The 23,653-nt window shown below is 40.6% G+C and overlaps 1 protein-coding gene across 2 annotated transcripts; it reads right to left on the bottom strand.

The window, feature by feature from the left end:
* Positions 1-332: 332 nt before the first annotated feature.
* dgkaa (diacylglycerol kinase, alpha a) lies at positions 333-22,722 on the bottom strand. Of its 2 annotated transcripts, XM_039800324.1 has the most exons (24): positions 22,516-22,716; positions 14,150-14,253; positions 13,131-13,207; positions 11,864-11,993; positions 11,605-11,679; positions 11,463-11,512; positions 11,100-11,174; positions 10,653-10,769; positions 8,874-8,991; positions 8,619-8,707; positions 8,383-8,502; positions 6,635-6,733; positions 6,332-6,418; positions 6,154-6,227; positions 5,999-6,073; positions 5,778-5,863; positions 5,537-5,626; positions 4,798-4,958; positions 4,646-4,710; positions 4,151-4,241; positions 3,805-3,991; positions 1,704-1,821; positions 1,435-1,495; positions 333-1,293 (listed from the first exon to the last, which is right to left on the bottom strand). In XM_039800324.1, the coding sequence occupies exons 2-24, from the start codon at positions 14,223-14,225 to the stop codon at positions 1,213-1,215; spliced, it is 2,202 nt and encodes a 733-aa protein (XP_039656258.1). In that variant the 5' UTR covers positions 14,226-14,253; positions 22,516-22,716; the 3' UTR covers positions 333-1,212. The 2 variants fall into 2 exon arrangements, with proteins under 2 accessions (XP_039656258.1, XP_039656259.1); XM_039800325.1 differs by lacking the exons at positions 333-1,293; positions 1,435-1,495; positions 1,704-1,821 and adding an exon at positions 2,379-3,238 and having other exon boundaries at positions 22,516-22,722.
* Between the last annotated feature and the right edge of the window lie 931 nt (positions 22,723-23,653).

Genomic DNA, 23,653 nt, shown 5'->3' with positions numbered 1-23,653 from the left:
TGGAAAAGTTTCCAAACACACAGTATGGTAGTCATGCTTTGTCCAACAGCATTTGAAGGCAGCATTAGTTGCTGGCAGACCAACCTCTCATTAAAAGTTAGGGGTAATATTACTCAGGAAAAACTAGTATTTATTCTCAGCACAGATTCTTGCTTTGACAACAAAGATATTAAGTTATACAATGAGGAGATAAGATAAGTCTTAAAGAGGCAGAGAAAACTATTATTTTGAGTTAGTGGAGCAGATGATGCTGCAAAGACTAAAAAGTGGGTGACGCCCCCTTGTGGTAGAATAAATATTATACCACATAATAAATTAAGTATACCAAACACTGAAGTCCAGATGATTTATTAAAATCTTTACACAGTGTATTATCTCAGGCATATTACATAAACATCTTCTAGATATTTTGAAATGATATGAATGATTAAGCATTTAAATTATTTACATAATATATTTAAACCAGTCTGAACCAATAATTTCACATCCAACACAATTTATAAGTTAGAAGTGAATACATCTCAGCTTTCTGCCCACACACACACACACACACACACACACACACACACACACACAGTAGAGTAAGGAACAGTAGAGTAGGCTGACTGCTGCAGCGGATCAACATGCAGCCTTTTTGGCAACGATTGTTCTTTTACTGTTCCCCAAAACACTTTCAAGTATCTTCTAAAAATTTATGAAAAAAGTGGTTGGTTCCAAATTGACAAGAACATACAATACATCTGGCTTTTACAGCATCTTTACAGCCACAACGAAAAAAAGTAATACTACATGGATTATGTCCAAAGTGCACGTCTACACAGAGCTCTGTAAGTCTTCTACCAAAGCCATAACCATAGAGAACAGATTGTAAAGGCACATTAAACTGAATATACTTCTTTTAGCGGGACATTCACTTTACTTGAAATATTACTTTAAGTTCCTACAGAGCAGCATTTCCACTAACTGTGAAGCACTGAGACAGAGGCGGGCGAGAGAGTTGAGTTTGGTGTATATCATTTTGCCACGATGCAATCATATCCTACCATACAGTTGTATTCATACAGTGCCATGCTTCGGTTATGTGTTAGACAGATGCAGTTATCATAAGTTATTATTCTACAACACAAACATTCAAACTGATTTTATATTTAAAAAAAAGTGTCGGTCCTCTAATTACAACAAACGAGTGCATGTGGCTGCTTCTGAGCAGTTTCATTTGTAGGTGAAAAAGCCAGATGATTTGGCCTGAGGAGCCATCAACATCCTGGCTTGGTTCTTGTGTGTGATGTGAATCTGAAAAGGAAATACAAAAAGCAAAATGCATATTAAATTACAATATAATACAATCCAAAAACATACAAATAGTATTGCTAATGGTGACATGTGCTTCCATTCATGCCATTTAAGAAGAAATTGTGTCTGTGTCTAATTTACCGTGCATGGAGGCTGCATCCACGGCTCTCCGTCTATCTGCATCGGTAAAGCTTTCTTTGTCCTGAGGGAAAAGTAGAGAGGGATCAAGTTGCAAAATCAATTACCCTAATGTGTAATTAACAGGAAAGCCGGCATACGTAATTACTGGTATGTAAAGAACCAGAGGATCATCCTCAGCCGGTGATCAAAGTTACCTACAAGCCATTGTCGAGACATGGAGCCCGAAAGCCTGATAAGTTTGAACATGTCTGTGTGAGGCAGTTTCTCACCTGATGGTGATCTGGGATGTTTTCGCGAGCCTCACAGCACTCTTAAGACCCGTGTATATCTGTCCCATCTCCATGGCTCCTTCCAGGCCGACCACCTCTAATCGACGGTCACTGAGATCTGACAAGAACACATGGACATACTGAACATCCAGTGCACAGACAAACCCACATGTCAGTCATCATATTTAGTCCGCATCAGGACACAGTGTGGGAATCAATTAAAGTAACAAAATCATGCATAAACTGGATCCATTACATACATACATACATTATTGGATACATTTATGCCAATACTAAAACTACAGCTGTAATACATTTAAAGTGCAAATATTTTAGCTTTTTTTATGATCAATATTTTCATATTACTGTAACAATGGGTCACGTAAAGGCAGCTGTTTTCAGAAAAAAAAAAGGCTCTGATAAACTGACTGTACACTACCTGCTCGGGTCAACAGTAGACAATAGGGCTGCACAATGTACATCATTTTTTTATCATCGCGATATCAACTGGCGCGATAAACACATCGTGAAAGGCTGCGACATATGACGAAGACACTCAGAGATTTCTTGTGTTAGTTGAAAGAAAATATCGGTAGAAAACTGCACTTCATAATGTAACTGTCATCCTTTTTTTTTTTTAGTGCTGCCTTTTTATATTCAATTCAATGTTCAATGTGTTCAATAAAAGAAGGTTTGAAATGATTTCCTTTCATTTGTTTTAAATTCAACAAGCAGTTGGTTGTATTTGAGCAGAATACTGAGAGCAGCCGAACTGAGTACACTTTAATATCTGTTTATTTATGGCAAGTAATATCGTTATCGCTAATTTCAACAATGTGGCATATTTTCCTCATATGGTGCAGCCCTAGCAGACAGACACAGTTAGCAACTAGCTCATGAACATAGTGGAGCATTTAGCAGCTAAAAGAGACACGTATTTGCCTCCGTAGTTTGTAGACACCAAAATCAGAACTAAAAGGAGAGTGAATATTGCACGGGTGGACACAAACATGACCCCAAATGAATGATTTTGCTCTGTGTGAGCTGGACTAACTGTTTGCCATATAAGCCTGAAAGGTCAGTGATGTGTTTACAACTTGTTTCTGCTGCCCTCAAGTGGCCAGAAAAATCAGTTAATGCAGGTTTAAATACCACAACAGCATTACAATACATCAAGTCAGACCGATGCTTTCATCACATGGGAGCCACATGGGTTTCATTTACTTCATTTAATGATTGGTGCTAATGGCCCTTTTAAAGCTACATTAATTGATTTTTTTGACCACTTTGGGCACAACAAATAAAGCAGAAAACACAACGTCTGACATATCCCCTTGAGCGAAGCCTCGTTGTTAGGGAAGCTTTTTAGCAAACAGTTGCTTATTTACACATCCAGCAGCCACAAAGCGACATGATCATTTATTTAAGGTCCTGTTTGTGTCCATCTGACAAATGTTAGTTCAAACAACACTCGCCTTTTAGCTCTGCTTTGGTGCTGGGCAGGTAACAGATACAGTGGGTTTATCGGGAACTTTCTGCTTAAAAAAAACAGGGATAATGAGAGTGAGGTTTGTGTGCTGTAAAACCAAAACAATGAGCAGAAAGAAGTTAAAAGGTTTGATGTTTTTAAGGGGCAACTGTAGATGAAAAATGTTTGGGCAGATTTAAAGGTGCAGTAGGTAAGATTTATAAAACTAACTTTCTGTCATATTTGTCTGAAACTGACCCTATGTTCCAGTAGAACTACATGAAGCAGGTCATAAAAATAAAAAAAATCCGGCTCCTCTGGCACCACCTACAGCCTGTAGTGCAATTTGCAAAAATCCACTGCTCCCGGTTCAGATGCACCAATCAGGGCCAGGGGTCTAACTGCGTGTCAATCACTGTTCATGCACACGCATTCATTCTCCCTTGTGGGGGGAGGGGCTTAGGAGACCGTTTTGGGCTTTAGTGGAAAGGTGGGGGAGGGACTGAGAAGTTGTCGATGTTCAAATTTCAAAGTCCTGGATCTTCACAATCCTACCTACAGCACCTTTAAATCAGATTTCTGATGATCTCACACAGTAGGCACCCTGGTCTAACTTTACCAAAGAGAAAATACCTTGGGAGGACACTTTCAAGATTTCTGGGTCGATGATCACCTCGGGCTCCTCCTGATTTGTCAGTCCCTTAGTGTCCCCTTTTTTGGTCTCACCCCATAAATTGGAGCCACCGTGCATGCTGGGAATGTTGAGGACAGCAACCCCTTCTAGAGACAGGCCACTGAGATCCAGTGGAATACCAGAGCACTGAAGAAGAAACAGCATCAGGCCACAGAGACAAAGTAAGGCATCAGTACTCTGGTTGTGGGAACACATCTTTTTTTTTTTCACCCAACACAAAAACAGTTGGTTACAAAGACAAAACACAAACTTGCAAAGCTGATAAAGCTGATGCTGCGATCTCACCTCGATGGTTAGACTTTCATTCAGTTTCTTGCAGGACGCAGAGATGGTTTCTGAAGTGGCAAATTCAAAATACCACAGCTTGTTCTTCATTCTGCAGTCATAGAAAAAGTGTGCATTTTCAGGTTTAAGTGATATTACATTTTCAAAAGACATTTTTTCCTTTTATCACACGCAGCTCTTTAGAGGCAGGAGGAGTCAAGTTGCAACGCTTGCTGCTTCAGACATCTGCAGTCGCCACCTGCATTCAGTTTTTTTTTTTCAGCTTTAAAAAACCTGTTACTTCAAACAGGAAAAATGAAAGTAAAAATGAGAACAAAAGAAAAGGAAATTGTTCCTCGGGTCTGCTCTGTTGTTGAACAGCACATCTGTTAGACGTATGATTTTAAAACTGTGTTGTGTGCTCTTACTATGAGTGGGATGTTGTTGTCTGTTTGCTGTCCCTGAAGATGTTGCCCTAAAAACTGAATGTGTTTACCCAAAGAGTTGAATGCGTACCTGCTGTTAAATTTCTGGGGATGTTTCTCCCTCATTGTGTGAAAGCGGTGGGCAATGGAGGCATCCTGTCAACACAACACACCACTGAAATGATCCAAACACAAAACTGAAAAATAACACTCTTTTGTGTGATGTATTTCTGAGAAACTCACAACTCCGATAGAGAAGTAGTTGTTGATGATTTCATAGGGCACGGGGTCGCCCTTCTCCTGACTCTCATCTGTGATGACCTGCACACTCCAGCGGTCCATCATCACCTGAGAGCTCCCCTCGATGTCTTTAAGAATACGACTCAGATCCTCACCATCGTATCCTTCAGAAAGGCAACACACACACACACACACACACCACGTATGACTAATACAGACAAATATAGAATAAAGTAGGGCTGCACAATATATATCGTTTTTTTTTATCGTTATCGCGCTATCAACTGCAGCACAAAACACATTGTGGAAGGCTGCAACACATTGCAAAAAAGCACTTAGAGATTCTTTGTGTTAGTTGAAAGAAAATATCGGTTGAAAACAGCACTTTAAAATGTAACTATCATTCTTTTTTTTAGTGGTGCCTTTTTATATTCAATGCTCTGTTTAATGTGTTCAATAAAACAATGTTAGAAATGATTCTCTTTCATTTGTTTTCAATTCAACAAGCAATTTGCTGTATTTGAGCAGAATACTGAAAGCAGCAGAAATGCAGAACTGAGTACGCTTCAATATTTGTTTATTTATCGCAAGTAATTCAATGATGGTTACCGCATATGGCATATTTTCCTCATATCGTGCAGCCCTAGAATAAAGCATTCTTATTTCATGAATCACATTCAAACAAACACACAAATAGTAACATATGCAGCAAACTCTTTCATTATTTTCATTTATTTCTGACCTCCTCCCCATCGCAGACACCGTGCTAGGTCATTTCCTGTGCCCAGAGGAAGCACAGCGACAGGGGGCCGTACCACCAGATTGGCTTTATCTGAAAGCAGGAATAATAATAAGGGAAGGAAATAGAATGTGCGTCAGAATGATTCTCAACAGAAGCTCATGGTGTGGAGGCTTACGCATCTTCTTTTTTTTTCTTCTTTTTTCTAATAGTGCTTCCTTTTATAGTGATCCATCAATCTCACCTATTGCGTCTAGAATCCAGCCAACTGTGCCGTCACCCCCGCACACTAAGATCCTGTAATCCTGCAGATATCTGAAGAAACTCAGTCTGAAAGAATATCGAGTATTCAGGACAATGTGGTCTGTTATGTAATATTTGGCTCTGTGTATTTAAAAATAAAATCTATTTCCATTCACCTATTTTTCCTCTCATTTCATGCTGACCATAATGTGTTTTACTCACCCTGGTCCAGGGCCGCCGTTCGAAAGGTTGTTTACCTGCCGTGGATTCAGTAAATACTGAAATTTATGCAGGACTCTGTAATACATAAAACCAGGCTAAACAATGTGCATGTATTAGACATCTATTTCTTCATGAATGTATTTCTTTTAACTCACCTTTCTCCCTGCTTGCCACCACTTTTAGGGTTGACAAACACTAGAAGAGGATGGGTGTTTGGCACGGGGCTGATCTGTTGAATGACAGAAAACAAATGTAATAGTTGGATTTGACCATACAAAACCTGGTTGTAAATATTTAGCACTGATAAAGAGCTTTGCTGGGGGAGAATAATACCTGAAGCACTTGTCCATCAGGAGTAGTATTGAGCTCGCTGTCATCTGTTGAGCCTGAGCAGCCATTCTTTACATTGTTTGGTCTCTCCTTTAGGGACCAAAACAAAGCAAAGATTGAATAAAACCAGAGGAAATGTAATAGATGTTCTTGCCCTTTAAAGAGAAAGAAAAATCTTTACACACTGTACCTGTCGAAATGCCACACAGGTGAGAAAGAAACTACAACAAACAGCCCTGGGCTGATGTTATGTTCTGCGTTGGTGTTTGCTCCGTACAGTACATGTGCCCGAGGATAATGCTGTACCTTTATAACAGGATAGATTGCCCACGGAGGCAGGATATGGTCTCTGAGGGGCCCACAGGTACACGCTGTTGGCTCCTGGCCTGCACATTCATCATGACGCTGTAAAACACAAACAATGGCACATTACGTAAACTCCCAGCACAATAGTGATGACAACTCAGGATCCAAATTTATCTTTTAAAAAAAGATAAATATATTTTTTTTTTTTGCATTTCTGTTTCACTGGCTGCTTACAGTGAAAAGAGACAAGAAAGTTAGGAGAAATAAGTGGTGGGAACTTGGGCTGGATATGGCCTATGACCACACAATACGATACGTTTCACGATATAGAGGCCATGATACGATACATATCGTTCATTTTGAATAATGGCCATGTCCTACACAGACTTTACCCTAACTGCTGTTCTTTATTATTCTGTATAAAAGCGATCGCACAACTTAAAACACTGGAGACAGAGAATTTAAAGGCAGGGTTGGTAATGTAGGAAAGCTAGCAAGATTCTTCAGAGCAGAGCGGAGAAAGGACCGACGTTTGACTTCATGTCTCATTCACCGGTAAGCAAACAGCTAATATTATCGTACCGAATGTTTAGAACAAACATGACTACTGTTAGAAATGCGGCGACGACGCACATTGAGCTCAGACTCGTACACGGGAGGGGTAGAGTAAGCGCAGCGTGGGCGAGGAGGCATTTCATTGGTTCTTTCCAAGCGGACCGCAAGGCAGTGATTGGTGGGCGTTTTTACAGGATCAGAGCAGCTACAGATGATGGATCTTTTTCACTCCTTTTTCAGAGCCCATAAGTTATTTATTGCTGTCGGGGTTTAAAGACCATTTCAAACATGATATATATAAAAAAAGGTTATATTGGAAATAGTTACCAACCCTGCCTTTAAAGCTAAACTAAAATATTCCGTTACTAAATCCCAGAGTTAGTAATAAATGCAAATACAATATTCTTACCTTTTTTAACCTTTACATTGAATGAATGTTTGTTTTGAATTGACACGTGCGCTGTTTTTGTAATGTGGATTGGCCTTGACTGCCATCTGTTGGCTTCATTGAACACTGCACCATGGGTGGGGTTTCTTTCCCAAAATTGCCGTCACAGCATTTGCTGCTGTGTCGATACTCGATACCGATGTCCATAGTAGCATCTGCATCGGTACGCGAGGAGTACGTCACGATATATCGCTGTATCGATGTTTTGAGCGCAGCCCTCGTTGAAACTAGCCTCTCCAGACTGAATTTGAACCCAAAGCATCATGGGTACAATGAGACCATTTGAGCCAAAATGCACAGTTTTTGTAGAATGGACTTGACAAAACGATCAAACAAATAAATATAATTCAATTCAAATGTTTTTACAACAGATATCATTAAAAAGTACAGAAGTGAGGAAGGAGAATGTAAATCTCACTGATGTTAATGGTGGTTGTTTTTTTTCTTCTTTTTTTCCTTAATAGCTTGATAGACTATGACGTAAATTGGAGTAGTATTTTTGTATTATTTAAAATTGTCTGTTTAGTATATCTAATTGGAGTGTGCACTTAGATGGGCGTAGGACTTGACAAGCCTAGGCTGCTTCTTATCCCTTTTCAAACGGGTCTAGTGTCTGTCATGCTGAATTCTTTTGGTTGTTTTTTAACAACATAGCATTTTTATTGAATTGTTGGAAATAAAGATTTCATTTCATTTCACACTATTTGTTCCTAAAAATCAGTCACAGACTGAGATGCGTCCTCACCATCGTGTGGCACCAGACACAGTGTTTGCCCGTTAAGCCTTGATAGCTCTTGATCTTCTTCTGGCATTTTTCACACCTCCTAGAGTCACAGTTCCCACTCACCCAGTCGTGTGCTGGAACCTGAAATGTGAGATGAATGTTTAAATTCCCACATAAGATCACTCAGACTCAGGATAGCGTCCTATGTAGACACTGTAAGTGCCACTGTAAATGTTTTCATGGAGACACTGGCATACCCCTGTTTCTTTCTTTGACTTCACATACGTCCGGGTGCAGGGGGCCGGGTTCCTGTTTGCACAGCGTCCGTGGACTGTGTATTTGCAGCCTGCACAACAGGACACATCAGCTGTCATATGATGTTTACATTCATATAAATTTAAAGCTGAATATTAATCTAAAACGGATCCTGCAATTCCCAAATTTTCACATTCCAGTTTTAGTGACAAATGTCCCTGCAGTGTTGCCCTCTTCTGGTGACTTTAGGTACTCACAAGTGCAGCACAGTCCTTGTTTCCTCAGACCCAGCAGCATGCTCTGGCACACGTTGCAGTAAACAGGCTTGTTGAAATGTTTCATCCTCCAAAGGTGCTGTCCGTCCTTCTGGGTCATCTGGTTGTTGAAGGAGCAATCATTGAAGACGACAATGCAAGAAAGACAGGAACATCGTGGTTTAAAGTGCTCATATTATGCTCATTTTCAGGTTCATAATTGTATTTAGAGGTTATATCAGAATAGGTTTACATGGTTTAATATTAAAAAAAAAAATACACCATATTTTTGTTGTACTGCACATTGCTGCAGCTCCTCTTTTCACCCTGTGTGTTGAGCTCTCTGTTTTAGCTACAGAGTGAGGCATCACACTTCTGTTTTGTCGTACATGCGCAGTAGCTATGTAAGGACTACTAGCCAGTCAGAAGCAGACTGTGAGGGTGTGCCATGCTAGCAGCTAGGCGAGCATTATAACGTGTGTTACAAAGTGACGCACATTCGTCTCTGAAGTAAAGGCTGGACTACAGTAGAGCTGTTTGGAGCAGTTGGTGAACAGTGTTTTCTGTTGGAGATGGTAAGTCCCTTTGGGGGGGGACTTTGGGCTTTGTCACTTTGTCACTTTGTAAACCTATAACGTGCACAAAAAAGATATATAACAATAAAGGAAAGGGAAAAAGCCAAAAAGCATAATATTAGCACTTTAAGATCTTTGTGACTGTGCTTGCTCATTTGCATTTGGATATAGAAATTCATCATACATACTGCTCATATTTGTTTCCGTTGTTACATTTTTGATCAAATTACACAAACCCTTTCATAAAAACACTGGGGGCAAGGCCTGCATTTCACAGTTGTTTTTCCCACCCACTCATGACTAACCTTGCTCTAATGAGTTCGCTGATATGCAGTATGTAGTGGCTTGACATATCATGACATGCAACAAGCACCATGGATATTCAAATCAACACTGACTATAATCTCAAATTCTCAACACAAGATTATAAGGTTGCTTTGAATCTGTTTACAAAGCGAGCAGGGCTTTTATCCGGATTACACACTGAAATGCTTTTTCCCTGACATAATGCATCAGCCTATCACTTACTGCATGAGGCATAGCAGGAAGGCTGCGAAAAAACACACAGCAACTGTGAGGGGGCTCAATTCATGCACCCCATGCTTCAAATCTCTATTGGTGGCTAGAAATAGCCGGAGGGGAAGTCCCTGGCATGGTTGTAGAGGCCAAACCCGGTGGCAGAGTCCAGTCCATGGTTTTAGACCGCCACAGTGAGTAGGCAGACACGCAGTCTAACAGTAAGTGGCTTTTACATTCTTGGCAACACATTAAACAAAACCCATACCACAAAACTGATCTGCCCTTGATTTAAGACAACCATTTTTACGTACACACCCGATATTAAATTGATTTATTTCTTTAGTCAAATATAGTGCCCACTGCCTAAAGATTGCTATTTTATGCAAGTCCTTTGTTGAATGTGGGCACAGAATGTGCAGAGTAAATGGAAAAGCACTCTGATGGTGCAGAGCTTGCATGAGAGAGGAGATGACATTACCACACCCTGTAACACTGAGTCGGCAAAAAGGCCCTTATGGACAGGGAGGAGGCGCAAGACAGAGGAGAGGCACGCAAAGCCAAGGTTTCACAAGAGCAGTAAAAAAAAAAAAACGTGGGTTTTACCACCTGCTGTAAAAATGAAATATATCTGAGTTATGGTTTCAAGGTCAACACTTAATGAAAAATAAACATGCTGCTTTTAAAGTACCTTCAGACCCAACAAGACCAGCAAGGGAACGTTGTTCATGCCTCCCTCCACCCACTCCTCCAGAGACACCGTGCCGCTGCTGTCAGCATCAATTGCGGTCATCATGTCCTTCAGAACCTGATGAAATGATATTAGATTGTTATTATCCAATCAGCACATAATCCTCTATTGCTTAAAGAAGACCATATGTTTTCTGAAACTAGTCCTGGGTGGGAATTTGTTGATTTTATAGGTGGAGAGAAGCTTATCTTTTTACCCAACCCTAGCAAATGAGTAGCAAGTACTGCCATACACCGTATGCAATGCTGTAAAAGGCATCTTGTACGAATAAATGTGTCTATCTTTATGAACATTTACTATATTCTCATGGCTGACAGAGCAGTCTGCACAGGCATTTCATGTGTTTGAGGGCGTTTACATTTCCGAGTAGAGCACTCTGGGACTCACCGGCCTCAGCTCTGACACATCCCATCCGAGGTATTCTGCAGCATGCATCATCTGAGCAATAATCCTATCCACTTCCTGTTTAAAAAAAAAACAACAAAAGACATGTTTTAGCAATGTGACTGGTATGATACAGTACTTTAAAATAAATGGCAATATGCACCACTTGACATTACCTGACACGTATTGTGGAATTTGTTTTGTATGTCTGTATGATTAATGGGGCTAAAAAAATAATAAAAAAATTGATCCCAAAAAAAAATCAAATAAATTGCAATTCCACCTTTTTGTCGGATCCACAACTAAGCCAGAATGTTTGTATTTGATCTTGACAATCACACCTAAAAGTTCTTCTCAACAACTTACAGAGCTGTCAAGGACTCCGTTGCCGTCTCTGTCGTACAGCTTGAAAGCAACTAAAAAGAGAGGGGAAATGAAAGTAGATGTGCTGTTGGACCAAGTCATCACTCAAATGATCTCAGGGCAGGAACTAAGACAAAGTACTCACACTCCAGCTTGTCCCTTGGCTGGCCATCCTCCAGCAGAGAGAAGTAACATGAAACATCCTTCAGAAAGACCTCCTCTACAGGAGAGACGGAGGAGACAGAAGGTTGGTTGTGAATACTCTGGTTACAATATCTGCACAAACAGCACCGCACAGCCATGTGGTGATAAATGAGTGCATGCCAAACAGGCCATGGCGTAAAGTGATAAGGGCATGCAGCAAAGTAGCGTGGAGGCAGTGAGTTGTGTTAATATAATCTCACTGGCACTGTCTGCCTGGGTGGATTCAGAGTTTTGGAAGGAGCGGAAGAGTCGCTGGCAGAGATCCACAGGGAAGTCCTCCACTTCTAAATACGTCTTCAGGAACAGACGAAAGCCTTCTTCATTGATGCACTGGGGGGGGGGGGAATGAATGGGAGAGCCATATTAAGTTTACAGTGCTTTTGTGAAATGTTTTAACCGTCAGTGTGTGTGTATATGTGTTAACTTCTGCATTTTTCAAATTCATCTCTCTTCTGAAATAAGGGAAGATGACATTCCGCGTTTGAAAACGTGTCGCTTTCTCTGAAAAAAACCCTTGGTTTGAGCTTGAGAGTCGTGCATTTCAGTCCATCTGTCTGGCCTGGTAGCTGTCTTTCTCACATGATAATATGCTGCGGGGCTAATAAGCAATAATAGTCCCTCGATAACGGTGAACCACAAACCCAATTCTTGTTGACATTATTCCATTTCCCTCGTTGATACCCTGCAGAGCTGACCCAGTAATAAATAATGTCACAGCCAGATCACAATAACAAAAGAAGAAAAAAAGGCGAACAACAGTGAGACCACAGAAACTGCATAATTATTCCACACACACACACACACACACACACACACACACACACACACACACACACACACACACACACACACACACACACACACACACACACACACACACACACACACACACACACCAGCATTTCCAAATAATGTAATTGTTCTGTATGTTTTTAAAGCCATTAACTAGTACTTTATGGCAGTATTTATGTTTTCTCCCATTAAAAAAAAACATTTCCTTCCAATTATCTAATTAAACTGTATGCAGCCAAATTACCCATCCGAAATTACTGCATTTGCTTCCTGCACAAATTAGTTGGCAGTGTCACCCACTGACACTAACGTATTGGAAAGATCTTATTCACTCACATTTCAGCTTACACTGCATGAGGGCAGCCAGCATGCTGTACAGCACAGCCGTGCTGCGTGGGCAAAAATAAGGAGGTAATTTACATTTGGAACCTCGCTTGAACGCGCTGAAGATATTTCTCTCGGACAGCTTAGTCATCATGATCGATGGGTTTGTACCTAATTAATCAGCGCAGGACAATTACTAACCGCTCAATATACAGTAAATCAAATGCTCATTTCTCATTACACTGCTACACTGACAACTATAACTCAGTTTAGTAATGTGTCATGTAGCTGATATCACTTCCAGTGAGTTTTGGACCTGATGGTGAACAGCAGGACACGGCGTCCCCTCACCTCTCCATGTCTGTGCCGGGCCAGACGGCCATCTGCATCAAATTCCCTGAGCACGTCTTTCACCTTCAGGCTGCAGTCTGAAAGCAAAGACACACAGGTCACACAGGGATGCACATATACTTCTGTACATGGGGTAGCTCTCAAATTTACATTTTTCACATGCTACTCTTAGAGGTGTCGAAATTAATCAAATTAATCGATAATCGACCGGGCCATAATCGATTATTTCAGTGTCAAGTGCCATGTGCTCAGTGCTGTATAGTTTTATGTATCCAATTTATTTAGTATTAGAGCACTGCAGAATGTTTTGTTTTTGAAGCTATGAAAAGCTATGAATTAAATATCCTATGTGGTTTTAATAGAAAAATGTATTTGACGCATCGTGATGCATCGAGATATCGAATCGAATTGAATCGCTGACATGATAATCGTAATCGAATCGAATCGGGAGATCAGTGAAGATTCACACCTCTAGCTACTCTGCTGTATTTAGGGCTGGGCAATATATCGATATTATATCGATATAGATATCCTCTAAGATTTTGTATATCGTTATATCGCAATGTGACACAAGTGTTGTCTTTTCCTGGTTTTAAAGGCTGCATTACAGTTAAGTGATGTCATTTTCTGTAAAGGTTTCTCACTGTGTAAAATATATTGTGAAATATCGCCGCAAAATTGATATTTAGGTGTTTGGTCAAAACTATCGTAATATCTTCCTCTTTCTTTCTTTCTTTCTCCATATCGCCCAGCTGTTATGTCACCATTTTGAATCCACGTTTCTGTAATATCATGTACACATATAATTACACAATGAATATACATTTATCTGGGGGGGTGGTGGGGGGGAGACAACTAAATATGGGCTAAAAAGAATGTGGCAGGCTGCAACCTCTTCTAGATATGAGAAACCATGAGCGAGTGTAAATGAGTGTATGTGTGGGTGGAAGTGGAAGTGGAGGGGGGGTGTTAAGCGCTGAGAAAGCTGCCTGCCCGCCAGCCCGCCTGTCTGTACTCACATTCAATGTACTGCTGTAGCTGGATAAAGTCGACAGGGTTCAGCTCCTTCACCTCTGGGTTTGTGGGGGTGGACATGGTGCCTGCTTCTGCACTAACTGCCTGCCTGTGCACAAGCGAGAGAAACAGTGAGACATAGACGGAGAGAAAAGAGAAGGTGGGTGCACAGTAGCCTACCTCTTTGTAAAAACATAAAAGCATGGCTGCAAGCAAAAGATAGCATCTCCCATCTCGCTCTGTGAAAATCCATGAGAATAGAGAGGGAGAATCACGATCAACAGCCAATTTTTAAGTGAAGAAGAAGCAAAGGACGTCACTGCCAGACAATATGCCTTTTGGTGAACACAATGAATAATTCTAATAGGTTTGTATGCCTAACCACCATATCACTGTGGTCCGTGTTCATAAACCCACAGTCTTTCCTCGACGTGCATGTGTGGATAAAACTATTTTCTCGTATGCTGTGAAATGCGGCTTCACTGCCAAGCATGAACAATTTTGAGTTCTCATGTATATACACTGTATTTATTTTAAATCTCTCGCCACCAGTAACATGTAACTAGCGACGAAAAACTGGGCCTGGTAGAAATGATGTCAGGCTAAAGTTAAGGTACCCATGATACTTCGACTCTAGGGATTCTCTGCACCCAAAATCTCTTTCCATATACTCACTGGCCCATTTTTGATTTATATAATACTGGATATAGAGAGTGTTTGGTAAAGTTTAGCACCAAAGAGAGTGCAATGAAGTGTTGAAATGCGGAAATAAACAATAACATCTTGCAGAGAGGTCAAAAAAACCAAACTTGGCTTATCAGGGGATGTCCCCTCCGAACAAAGGGAAGAGACTTAAATGTCATACAAGACTGAAAGCGAGCATGAAATTTGAATCTGACACAGAAAAGGAGCTTGTAATCGCAATAAAAGTTGGCCTTGCATGTCGTTCTGAAGTCAGAAACATTAAGTCTGGATGAACATTTGGTGGGTTCATTATGAACGCTTTCATCACAAGCAAACATGCAGTTGAAACATAATGGAAGGAGACTCCCTAATGACAGGAAAAACAACAGACAAATGTATATCCATGAATCATTTAAGAAAGAGGAGTAACAAGCTAATGGAGGGGAAAAAGCTGACATCCTTGTTGCTGTTGTAGATGCATGCATAAAAGGTTGCGCAAAGAAATACAGGGACAGATCGATACAAAAAGTATAGAATGCCTAATGCAGCTTACTGTATATTCAATATGTAAAGCAATTATGATAGCCAGGACATGTGATCTTTCCAAGCAGGTCTGTCCTAAAAAGCACCAAGACACAGCACATATGCTCTCCTGATTCACTGATGCATTCTTTGTCTTGGTATTTTGGTATTAGGTTATGTTTGTGTTAAAGCAAGACCATGTAATATTCTTATAGAGAAAATAACACTCTGCCTTTTGCAAACAAAATGTTTAGTTAATCTGCGATAAAATGCGCCCTTGCTCTATTTTATAATCTCAGAGGTTTGTTGTTTGGCTTGGTCTGGTATGACCAGTAGCTCATGGTGGCTAATGTAAGCACACTTTAGATATATACAGTATAACTGACATCACTGAGTCAATTTATTGACTGTCTGACTCTGACTTTTCTGACTGCTTGTTACACCTCCAGCTTTTACACTATGTTTTTTTTACCATTATCAAGTTATCACCACTTGTTAAGCAAAAGTTACATTACATAGTCTCGCTTTAAAAGAACCACAACAGTAATTTTGCATGATTTAGCCCTTAAATACTTTACATAACTGCAGAATATCTTGCAATCTATGCTTAAAAGTTCTCTGAATTGCGTAATACATCACAGCATTAAGCTTTGCCTAATTTACATTACCATTATGAGGTAATGAAGCGGGGGCTTTATAAATGTATCTGCACTTCACCTTCTTTACCATGCAACGATAATGGACCTTTGAAAATAATAAATGTGTCTTATTATAATTGACATTGTAATGTTGCACTGTATATTGCATCTTCTCTAAAACAATAAAGGTACTTGTAAAAAAATTCAAATAATAATAATAATAAATGTAGTTTTTTTTACCATACTCTCTTGGAGTGCTCAAGTCAAGAATGTTTGAATCGTCTGCTGAGCTTGCACCTAAAGTCTTTTATCGATTCCCCAAATGATGCTTTTTTATTATGTTTTTATGAAGCTTAGCGTAAGTTCATTCAGGAAGACTTCTATGCTTCACATTTCTCTCTCTCTCTCCCAACCTAATCAGCTGCATTGTCATCAGCTGAATGTGGGCGTTCACTCGTTCAGTTAAACCAACCAGATGTCGCCACGATCTCCGTGAGCTAAACTTTAAATCTTTTCTCCTCTGTGCTGCTGTCAATTTTCATTTCAGGCAAAATCGATGCGTCCCTCATCCACCCCGTTCACCTCCAGTCCTCATGACTCCCAGCACCCAGGGTTCCTCCATCATCAGAGGCCACACTTTACATAAATATCCATCCAGATCTTCCATCCAGTTCTGGAGTCTAATCACCAAAGACTCAAATAAAGGTTTCATTCATTGATTTCAATACTGTATGGAAATGAAAAGCCACTGAAGGCTGGAAAGGCAAATTTGAGAAACTTTACAGCATGCTTTGGAAAATGGTCGGTAGAAATAATGTGTCCTTAAAGAAAGTAAAACCAAACTATTTGTTATTATCTTTAAAGAGCAGCCTGCTGGCCTAAAAGCATGTATTCAGTAGCAATTCTGGCAATTCCATGTTTAAAAATGTGATTGTTACTATAGGAATTACGAGGGGAAAGAGTTTCAAATATAATAGGATAAATACATTATAAATATATGATATATACTGAACCTGGCGTAACAGTTTTAAAGAGGTCAATACACACATACTGTAGATCACTGTAAATCATGTCTGAGTGAGATCTAAGACTATTCTATCGTCAATTACACAAACGAAAGCTTATTTTAGACTGTTTGGTGGTTTCCAGTCCAGCGTGATGAAAAGGGCCGCGCTGTAAATGTGCTGTTCACACTGTTGTCCGCATGTGTTATCACACATTAAAGTGCAGCCAGCGCACGTATCAGTGATGGCTGCCTGAACTTAACAGAAGAACAGAGTACTGGAAGGACAAAGAACGTACTGAGAAAAAGAGAATGAAATCATCTGAAATAACACCCACTCTTTACATGTAATATGTATCCATTTGCGGTCTTTGGACTCTGAAAGGTTCACACTGTCCTCACTTAATTCCCTCAAAAGGTCAGCAGCGTTGCCTAGCACTTCTGTTTATGCAGCCGATCAGGTGGGCCAGGTCTGTACCAACGGCAGAGTGACACATGAAGGAATCATGAAAAACCTTCTGCTACTGATCACCTGATTTACAGTCTGAAAAATCTTTATCCTAAAAATACACTCCTGACTCCGTCTTCAAACACTGTCATACAAATAAACTAAAAATAGTCCTAAAACACACCTTTTATTTGAGATAACTCTTGGGTGTTTTTTCTCCTTTCCGGTTTTTCTGCTTTCCAGAAGAGCGTGATGTCATGAGCATCATCATCATAATAGTCTGGTTCAGCAAGATCTCAAGCCTATCAGAGTAATCAGATTCCTCACTTCCTGATTAGATAATGCTTTGCATGCACAATGCAGAGTGGGAATCAGGACCAGTCAGAACATGGAGCACAGGATGAGCCATTCCCTGCACTTAGATATAGAATAATGTAATATATGCCGGGGCAGTATCCTCCACTCTCAAAAATAGGATGGAGTTTTGACAAACAGTGGCACCATCTAAATGGGCTTACTGGAACAAGTATAAAGATGGCACGTGATTTTGAGGAATGTCTGAAGCTTGTTAAGACTTAATACAGACCGTGTGACTAACTGCTTTGGGGGCCAGCTCTCAATAAGGTCACACTGCTGGGCTTCAGTTAAATGGTGCGAGGGAACTGTTTATGTTGCTTAATAGAAACATTTATGCGGGAGAGACTCTGTTGTGTAGATATGAGAACGATTAAAATGTGGGCTAACAGGAGTCACCCAGCCATCCTTCAGTGTTATTTACTTTGATTCGATCTATTGACAGACAAGCTTGAGGTAGAATTCTGTTTGAACAAAATGTCGCACCGTATAATCAGTGCAGAATAAATGGTGCAGCACACGTTCTGAGCAGCAATCCACACGAGTTACAGCCTCCTGGATCTATGCCATACTGTGACTGAAATAGCAGTAAAGAACAATTTAAATGTTAAAGTGGTTCTTCAAGCAGTCTATAGCAACAGCTTGTTGACTTGAAAGTAACATCCACTCCCCCATAAACCTCTGAAAATCTGTTTTAGAGCCTGACATTCACTTTTACTTCTGACCACTCAACTGAAAAAATACCAAACGCGACTTCTTTATGAACAGTGAAATAATTGGAGACTTAAAGTAAACAGTTCAGTTGACATTTTCCTTTACACATGCCACGAACCCTAAAGCATTCTCTTAACAAGAACCATTTCAAGGTACACTTGGGGATGACCTCTTTCCATGCAGGCTAATATTTGTGAAAGCTGTCATAACGCCCACGCCTTGTGTCAAGGAAATCTGCTGTTTTGCAACACTTGCAGGGTGCGAGCCATGTACTCCGTCATTCTGTGGTTGGAAAAGACTGCGTGGGTTCTTTGAATCTGAAGTGAAGTCTACGTCTAATGTTGGGCATTGTGTTTCTCTTGAAACTACAACAGTCCTATCACTGAAGTGTGTACAGATTTACAGATTGCTTTAGGTCGACAGAAGGGGGGAGGAAGGACATGCTTGGTTGCTATGGAAAGTGTTTCCCTCCATCAGCTGCTTTCCGTCAGAGCACTGCCACGGGTGACTTACCAGGTACTGTAGGAGGAGGAGGAGGAGGAGGCCCAGGCTGAGAGGCTCAGGGACGAGGGAGCCCTGTCAGTATATGAGTCTTCCCCCTGCAGCTTTGCCTCCTCCCACGCTATGAGCCACGTTTGGCCTTCAAAACCAGAGGCCACGCTCGAAATTGCATTCTACATGCAGATGCTACTGTGACTCATCGCATGAACACGGGAAAACTCCCTTACTTATAAATGGGCTGTTTGCTCAAGGGGTCACTGCAGGCCGAGCCAGAAGTAACCAGCAGCAATATTTGACTCACTTAGTGGAACTATACGAGATAAAAAAAAAATAAATCCACTTCTTCATAAACCTAATCTTTCTTTACTTTTACTGAACTTTTTATTTCTTGCGCTTTAGCTATGTCACTTTATACACTTATTGACTAGTTTGTTCTTACTCTTATTTTGAGTTAAATTTGACTGTGAGCAACTGCAACTTAAACATTTCCCGGAGGGGATCAATACAGTATTCTGATTCTGATGATTCACATTTGTTTATCCCCAGAGCAGGGGTGTCAAACATACAGCCCTAGGGCCAGAACCGGCCAACGGGTCCAATCCGCCCCACTGGATGACTTTGCACACTGTGAAAGTCATTAATTCCAAGTTTTCAATATTCCTATTTGTCCATTGGGGGGTGGACTGTCCTAAAAAGAGTAGCAGGCCCTATGCTGGATTTGCTATTGTAGATCCCACATGCTTACTTACAGGCTTCACACTGTCAAGCGTAGGCTACTGTTCATGCACTAGCTGCCGGTGAAAAATGTCTTTGCCATAAAGAAGACAAGTGGACACGCTTCTTCACAGATGTAAATGGGAAGCCAATGTGCTTGGTGTTTTCAAAGCTCCGTTCAGTGCTCTAGGAAAATATTTGGCGCCACTATCAGACTCATTTCCTTTTCCATCCTGACCAGAATACAGTTGAAAAATTAAACTTGAAATTGCACTTTTTTCCCCCCCAAAATATCTCAGGCTGTTCATCATATGTTTTGTAGATAGATTGTCCATTCTGTACTTGTACCCCTTTAAACTAAAAGAAAGGGACACGTGTTGTAAGAAAGGGACTTGTGTTGTTATTTATCTCAGTTATTATGCAATGGTTTTACTGGTTCGGCCCACTTGAGAACAAACTGGGCTGTATTGGGCTCATGAAGTAAAATGAGTTGGACACCCCTGCCCTAGAGCAGTAACCACGACTTCCCCTGGTTGTTTTGTCTTCACTTTGGCACAGTGTAGTACATATCGCTGTACTGTGTAATGGAAAATGTGTTGTTGAAAGCACCCAGGCTGAGATATTCTGTAGCTTATATATTTCTTGCACGCACGGTCCTGGGTAGAAATATGGATCTAGCTGGTGTAAGATTTATCAATCGAATAATGTAAAAAGGAGGGTCAAAAGTAATGAGCATGCTCGGTTAACGCAGAGCAAAACAGGGCTTCCCTTTGTCTACCACTGTATGATGATATCTGAAGAACTGAGTGGTATGCACACTACAGCAAGCTCCAGTTAGTGCAAACACAATAAACATGGTATTGTAAATTAGACAAAAACACACAAGGGGAAATTCACCACAGCATGAATCACAGATCTTGGTAAATGTAGGCGAGGCTCACTCCCCGGCTTCAAAGTGAGGACTGCCCATCACTCTGAGTTCAGACTTGAATGTGACTTATATAATCATTTTTTGTGGAGGCAGCCTTGTGGAACATCACGCTGCGTTCAGAGGAAGAAAACCTCAAACCTGCCCAGACTTGTGAGAGTGCATGCTGTCATACAGCAGCCACATTGCTTTAATGGTGTAAGTGTTTGCACGTATCGGGAGTCTCGTCTGGTTCGCGTTAAATGTCACATCACGTAGTATTTTCCACTATAATGCTAGCAACTCCGAGATCTGGGGTCTGCAGATAGGACTGACATGTTATCTTTGCTCGTGAATTTTTTTTTATTTTTTTAATATAAATGGATGAGCCTAGAGAACATAGTGATGTTATAAGTTACAGCATTTGAGACTTGAGCTGCACTGAGGCAAATCCCAATCACTTCTATGACTTGACAATAAAGTCTTGACTTATGAAACCGCAAAGGGTTAAACTCAGAGTCATTAATACAGGATTCAGGCAGACTCTAGGGAATGATATAATGAAGGAAGTGAAGGGTAGCCTACATGGAAGAGACAATCAATGTATTTAGAGAAGTGAAAACAAAAGGTTATCGTGCCATTTCTCTGATCACCCTAGCTAAGCCGTAGCAAACAACTAACATTAAACTAAACCACAGATCACAAAATGTGCTAAATTCTAGCTGATTTACAGCCTCTAGCCTCTGATGTAAACATTAACAATGGGACAAAAGTACCTGAGTACAGTATTGGCTGTCTGTGCCTGAAAACTCTCTTGCAGCTAGATAACAGATACGTACCACTGAGACTCCCCAGCTTTGAAATAACCTGCTTGTAGTGGACACACACACACACACACACACACACACACACAGATTGACCAGGAAAGTGTCATCTGGAAATAAAGTGGCCTTAAAACTGAGAGAGTTCAGGAAAAACGGGGAAAAAACACAAAGTACACAAACACAAAGGCAAATAAAAACCAAGACTTTCCAGATTTGTTTTGTTTTATCAGTTAGCATGAGGGCTGAAAGTCACATTCACGGTCAAGTGACAGTAAAAGGGCAGCTTTGAGTAAAAAAAAAAAAAAAACGACCACACAGCAGTGACAGTGTCCACCATCGCCCACCATCATCCAACCTACTTCACACTGTGGAGGATGTTGTTGTGACAGAAACACAGTGAAAACCCTCTGAGGTTTCACTGTCCCTGCTGGAATATATAGCACCACATCCTGCACCACCATCATCTCGGATGGGTGTCCCTCAGATAAGCCTGGGGCAATAACACTATAAACCTGCTTTCTCAATGCACTAGTGATATATTAAGCTGTAGCATGGATTTGTCCCGAATACTTCAGATACTGCTCAGACACTACAGATAATGCTCGCCAGTCTCTCTAATCTGACAGGTATGATTGCTCAATTCTCTAAATAGCTTGAGAGAAGGGTAATGTAAGCTGGCTGGCATTTCCAGTCATGACACACTGCAAAAGGAACTGAAACGGCGAGATGTGAGTTTAAAAAAGAAGGCAGAGGACCGTGCATTAAGATGGAATAGCTCTGCCCGCTGGCTTGTTGTTCGCCTGAGTGCATGACTCTGTTATTAAAACACGACTATCTCTCTTACGACATGCACAGAGCTGAAACCCTTCAATTACCAGATGCACCCTCTTGGATATGACATTAAATTCTTGACAAAAAAAACCCCCAAAACAACAGGCTACAATGACCCGCTCGTATTTTATCTGCAGCTGAAAGCCGTTCAGGGCTGCACACAAACTTCAATCGATAGCCTACGCCGAGTCCGGACCTCTGTTTTGCTGTTTGTTTTCGAGAGTCGTTTACCTTTCTGTCGCCACTTCGTTGATAGCCTTAAATGCGATCGTCGCGCTGCCGTTTTACAGTCATACAAAAAAAAAACCCTGCTTTCATAAAGTGTCCGTTAACTTTAAATGGAGGCAGCAGGTCGGCGGGGTGGCAGCAGTGAACTAATGCAGAGCAGAGACTGAGCGGAGGGAGCGGATCCCTCCTGTCAAGCACCGCCTCAGCTGCTCTGCGCCCTCTTTTCTAACCAATACACACTCACTCGCTACAGCGGCGTGCAGTGCAGTGCATGCATCCATCTGCAAAGTTGCAAAATAACGCTTAGGAAGAAAAAAAATTGTGCAGCTTTAACCTGTAAAAGTGCTTCATTCTACTAGAGGAAATCAATGCAACATATTGGTATGTCCTGCGTTATGCTTTTAACAAATGAATAATTAAAGTAGCTCCATTAACATTGTACATGGAGTCTAAAATGTATGCAAGTGGTGCAATACATAACCTTTGTGGCTAGTGTTCTAACGTTATACTAGGCGTAGGCTATGCTGCCGACATTATGACTTAATTTATGATAACATGCCACAAAAAATATATATATGAACGCTGTGCAATATTGGAAATAATCTTACAACAGCCTATTATTGCTCGCTTTTAACAAGCAATACATAATAAGCCTTCATCATTTTCTCAGATCTGGACATCTTTGTGTAGCTATATTTGTGTTTATAGTTAGCCTGTCATACTTACCAAAAGAAATACACTGTGATAATAGGTGATTTTCCTGTTAGCAACGTTTGTTTGTTAATTTACCTAATTAATGGCTTGGCTGTTTTACACTAGAGTCAAACAGTAACCTTCTATTAGTATTCTACGGTTACTTTTTAACGTGCAGCATTGCGCATTGATTTAGAAGGTGATTATACTGTTGATTGGACGAGTTTAACGGTCACCTGCAGCCAATCAGAAACGAGTATTTTAAAGTCTGAAGGTCAACTTCTCCCATCACCATGTGCTTATCTTGTGGAATGTCATGTGGAATGTTATAAAGTACAGTTAGTAAAATACTGCAAGGTACTTGTACTTTCATTGAGTATTTCCATTTCATGCCACTTTATATTTTTTACTTCACTACCTTTATTTGGCAGCTATAGCTAGGCCTACT

Source organism: Perca fluviatilis, chromosome 5 (genome assembly GCF_010015445.1).
Source record: "Perca fluviatilis chromosome 5, GENO_Pfluv_1.0, whole genome shotgun sequence".
NCBI lineage: Eukaryota > Metazoa > Chordata > Actinopteri > Perciformes > Percidae > Perca > Perca fluviatilis.
This window is presented reverse-complemented; position numbering and strand designations above follow the sequence as displayed.

Excerpts from the sequence above, each read along its gene's own strand:
- dgkaa (XM_039800324.1), bottom strand. The coding sequence starts at position 14,225 with ATGTCCACCCCCACAAACCCAGAGGTGAAGGAGCTGAACCCTGTCGAC. Across the intron at positions 6,228-6,331 it reads CTGATGGACAAGTGCTTCAG|ATCAGCCCCGTGCCAAACAC; the intron begins GTATTATTCTCC and ends GTCATTCAACAG. Across the intron at positions 4,959-5,536 it reads GTGTCTGCGATGGGGAGGAG|GATACGATGGTGAGGATCTG; the intron begins GTCAGAAATAAA and ends GCCTTTCTGAAG.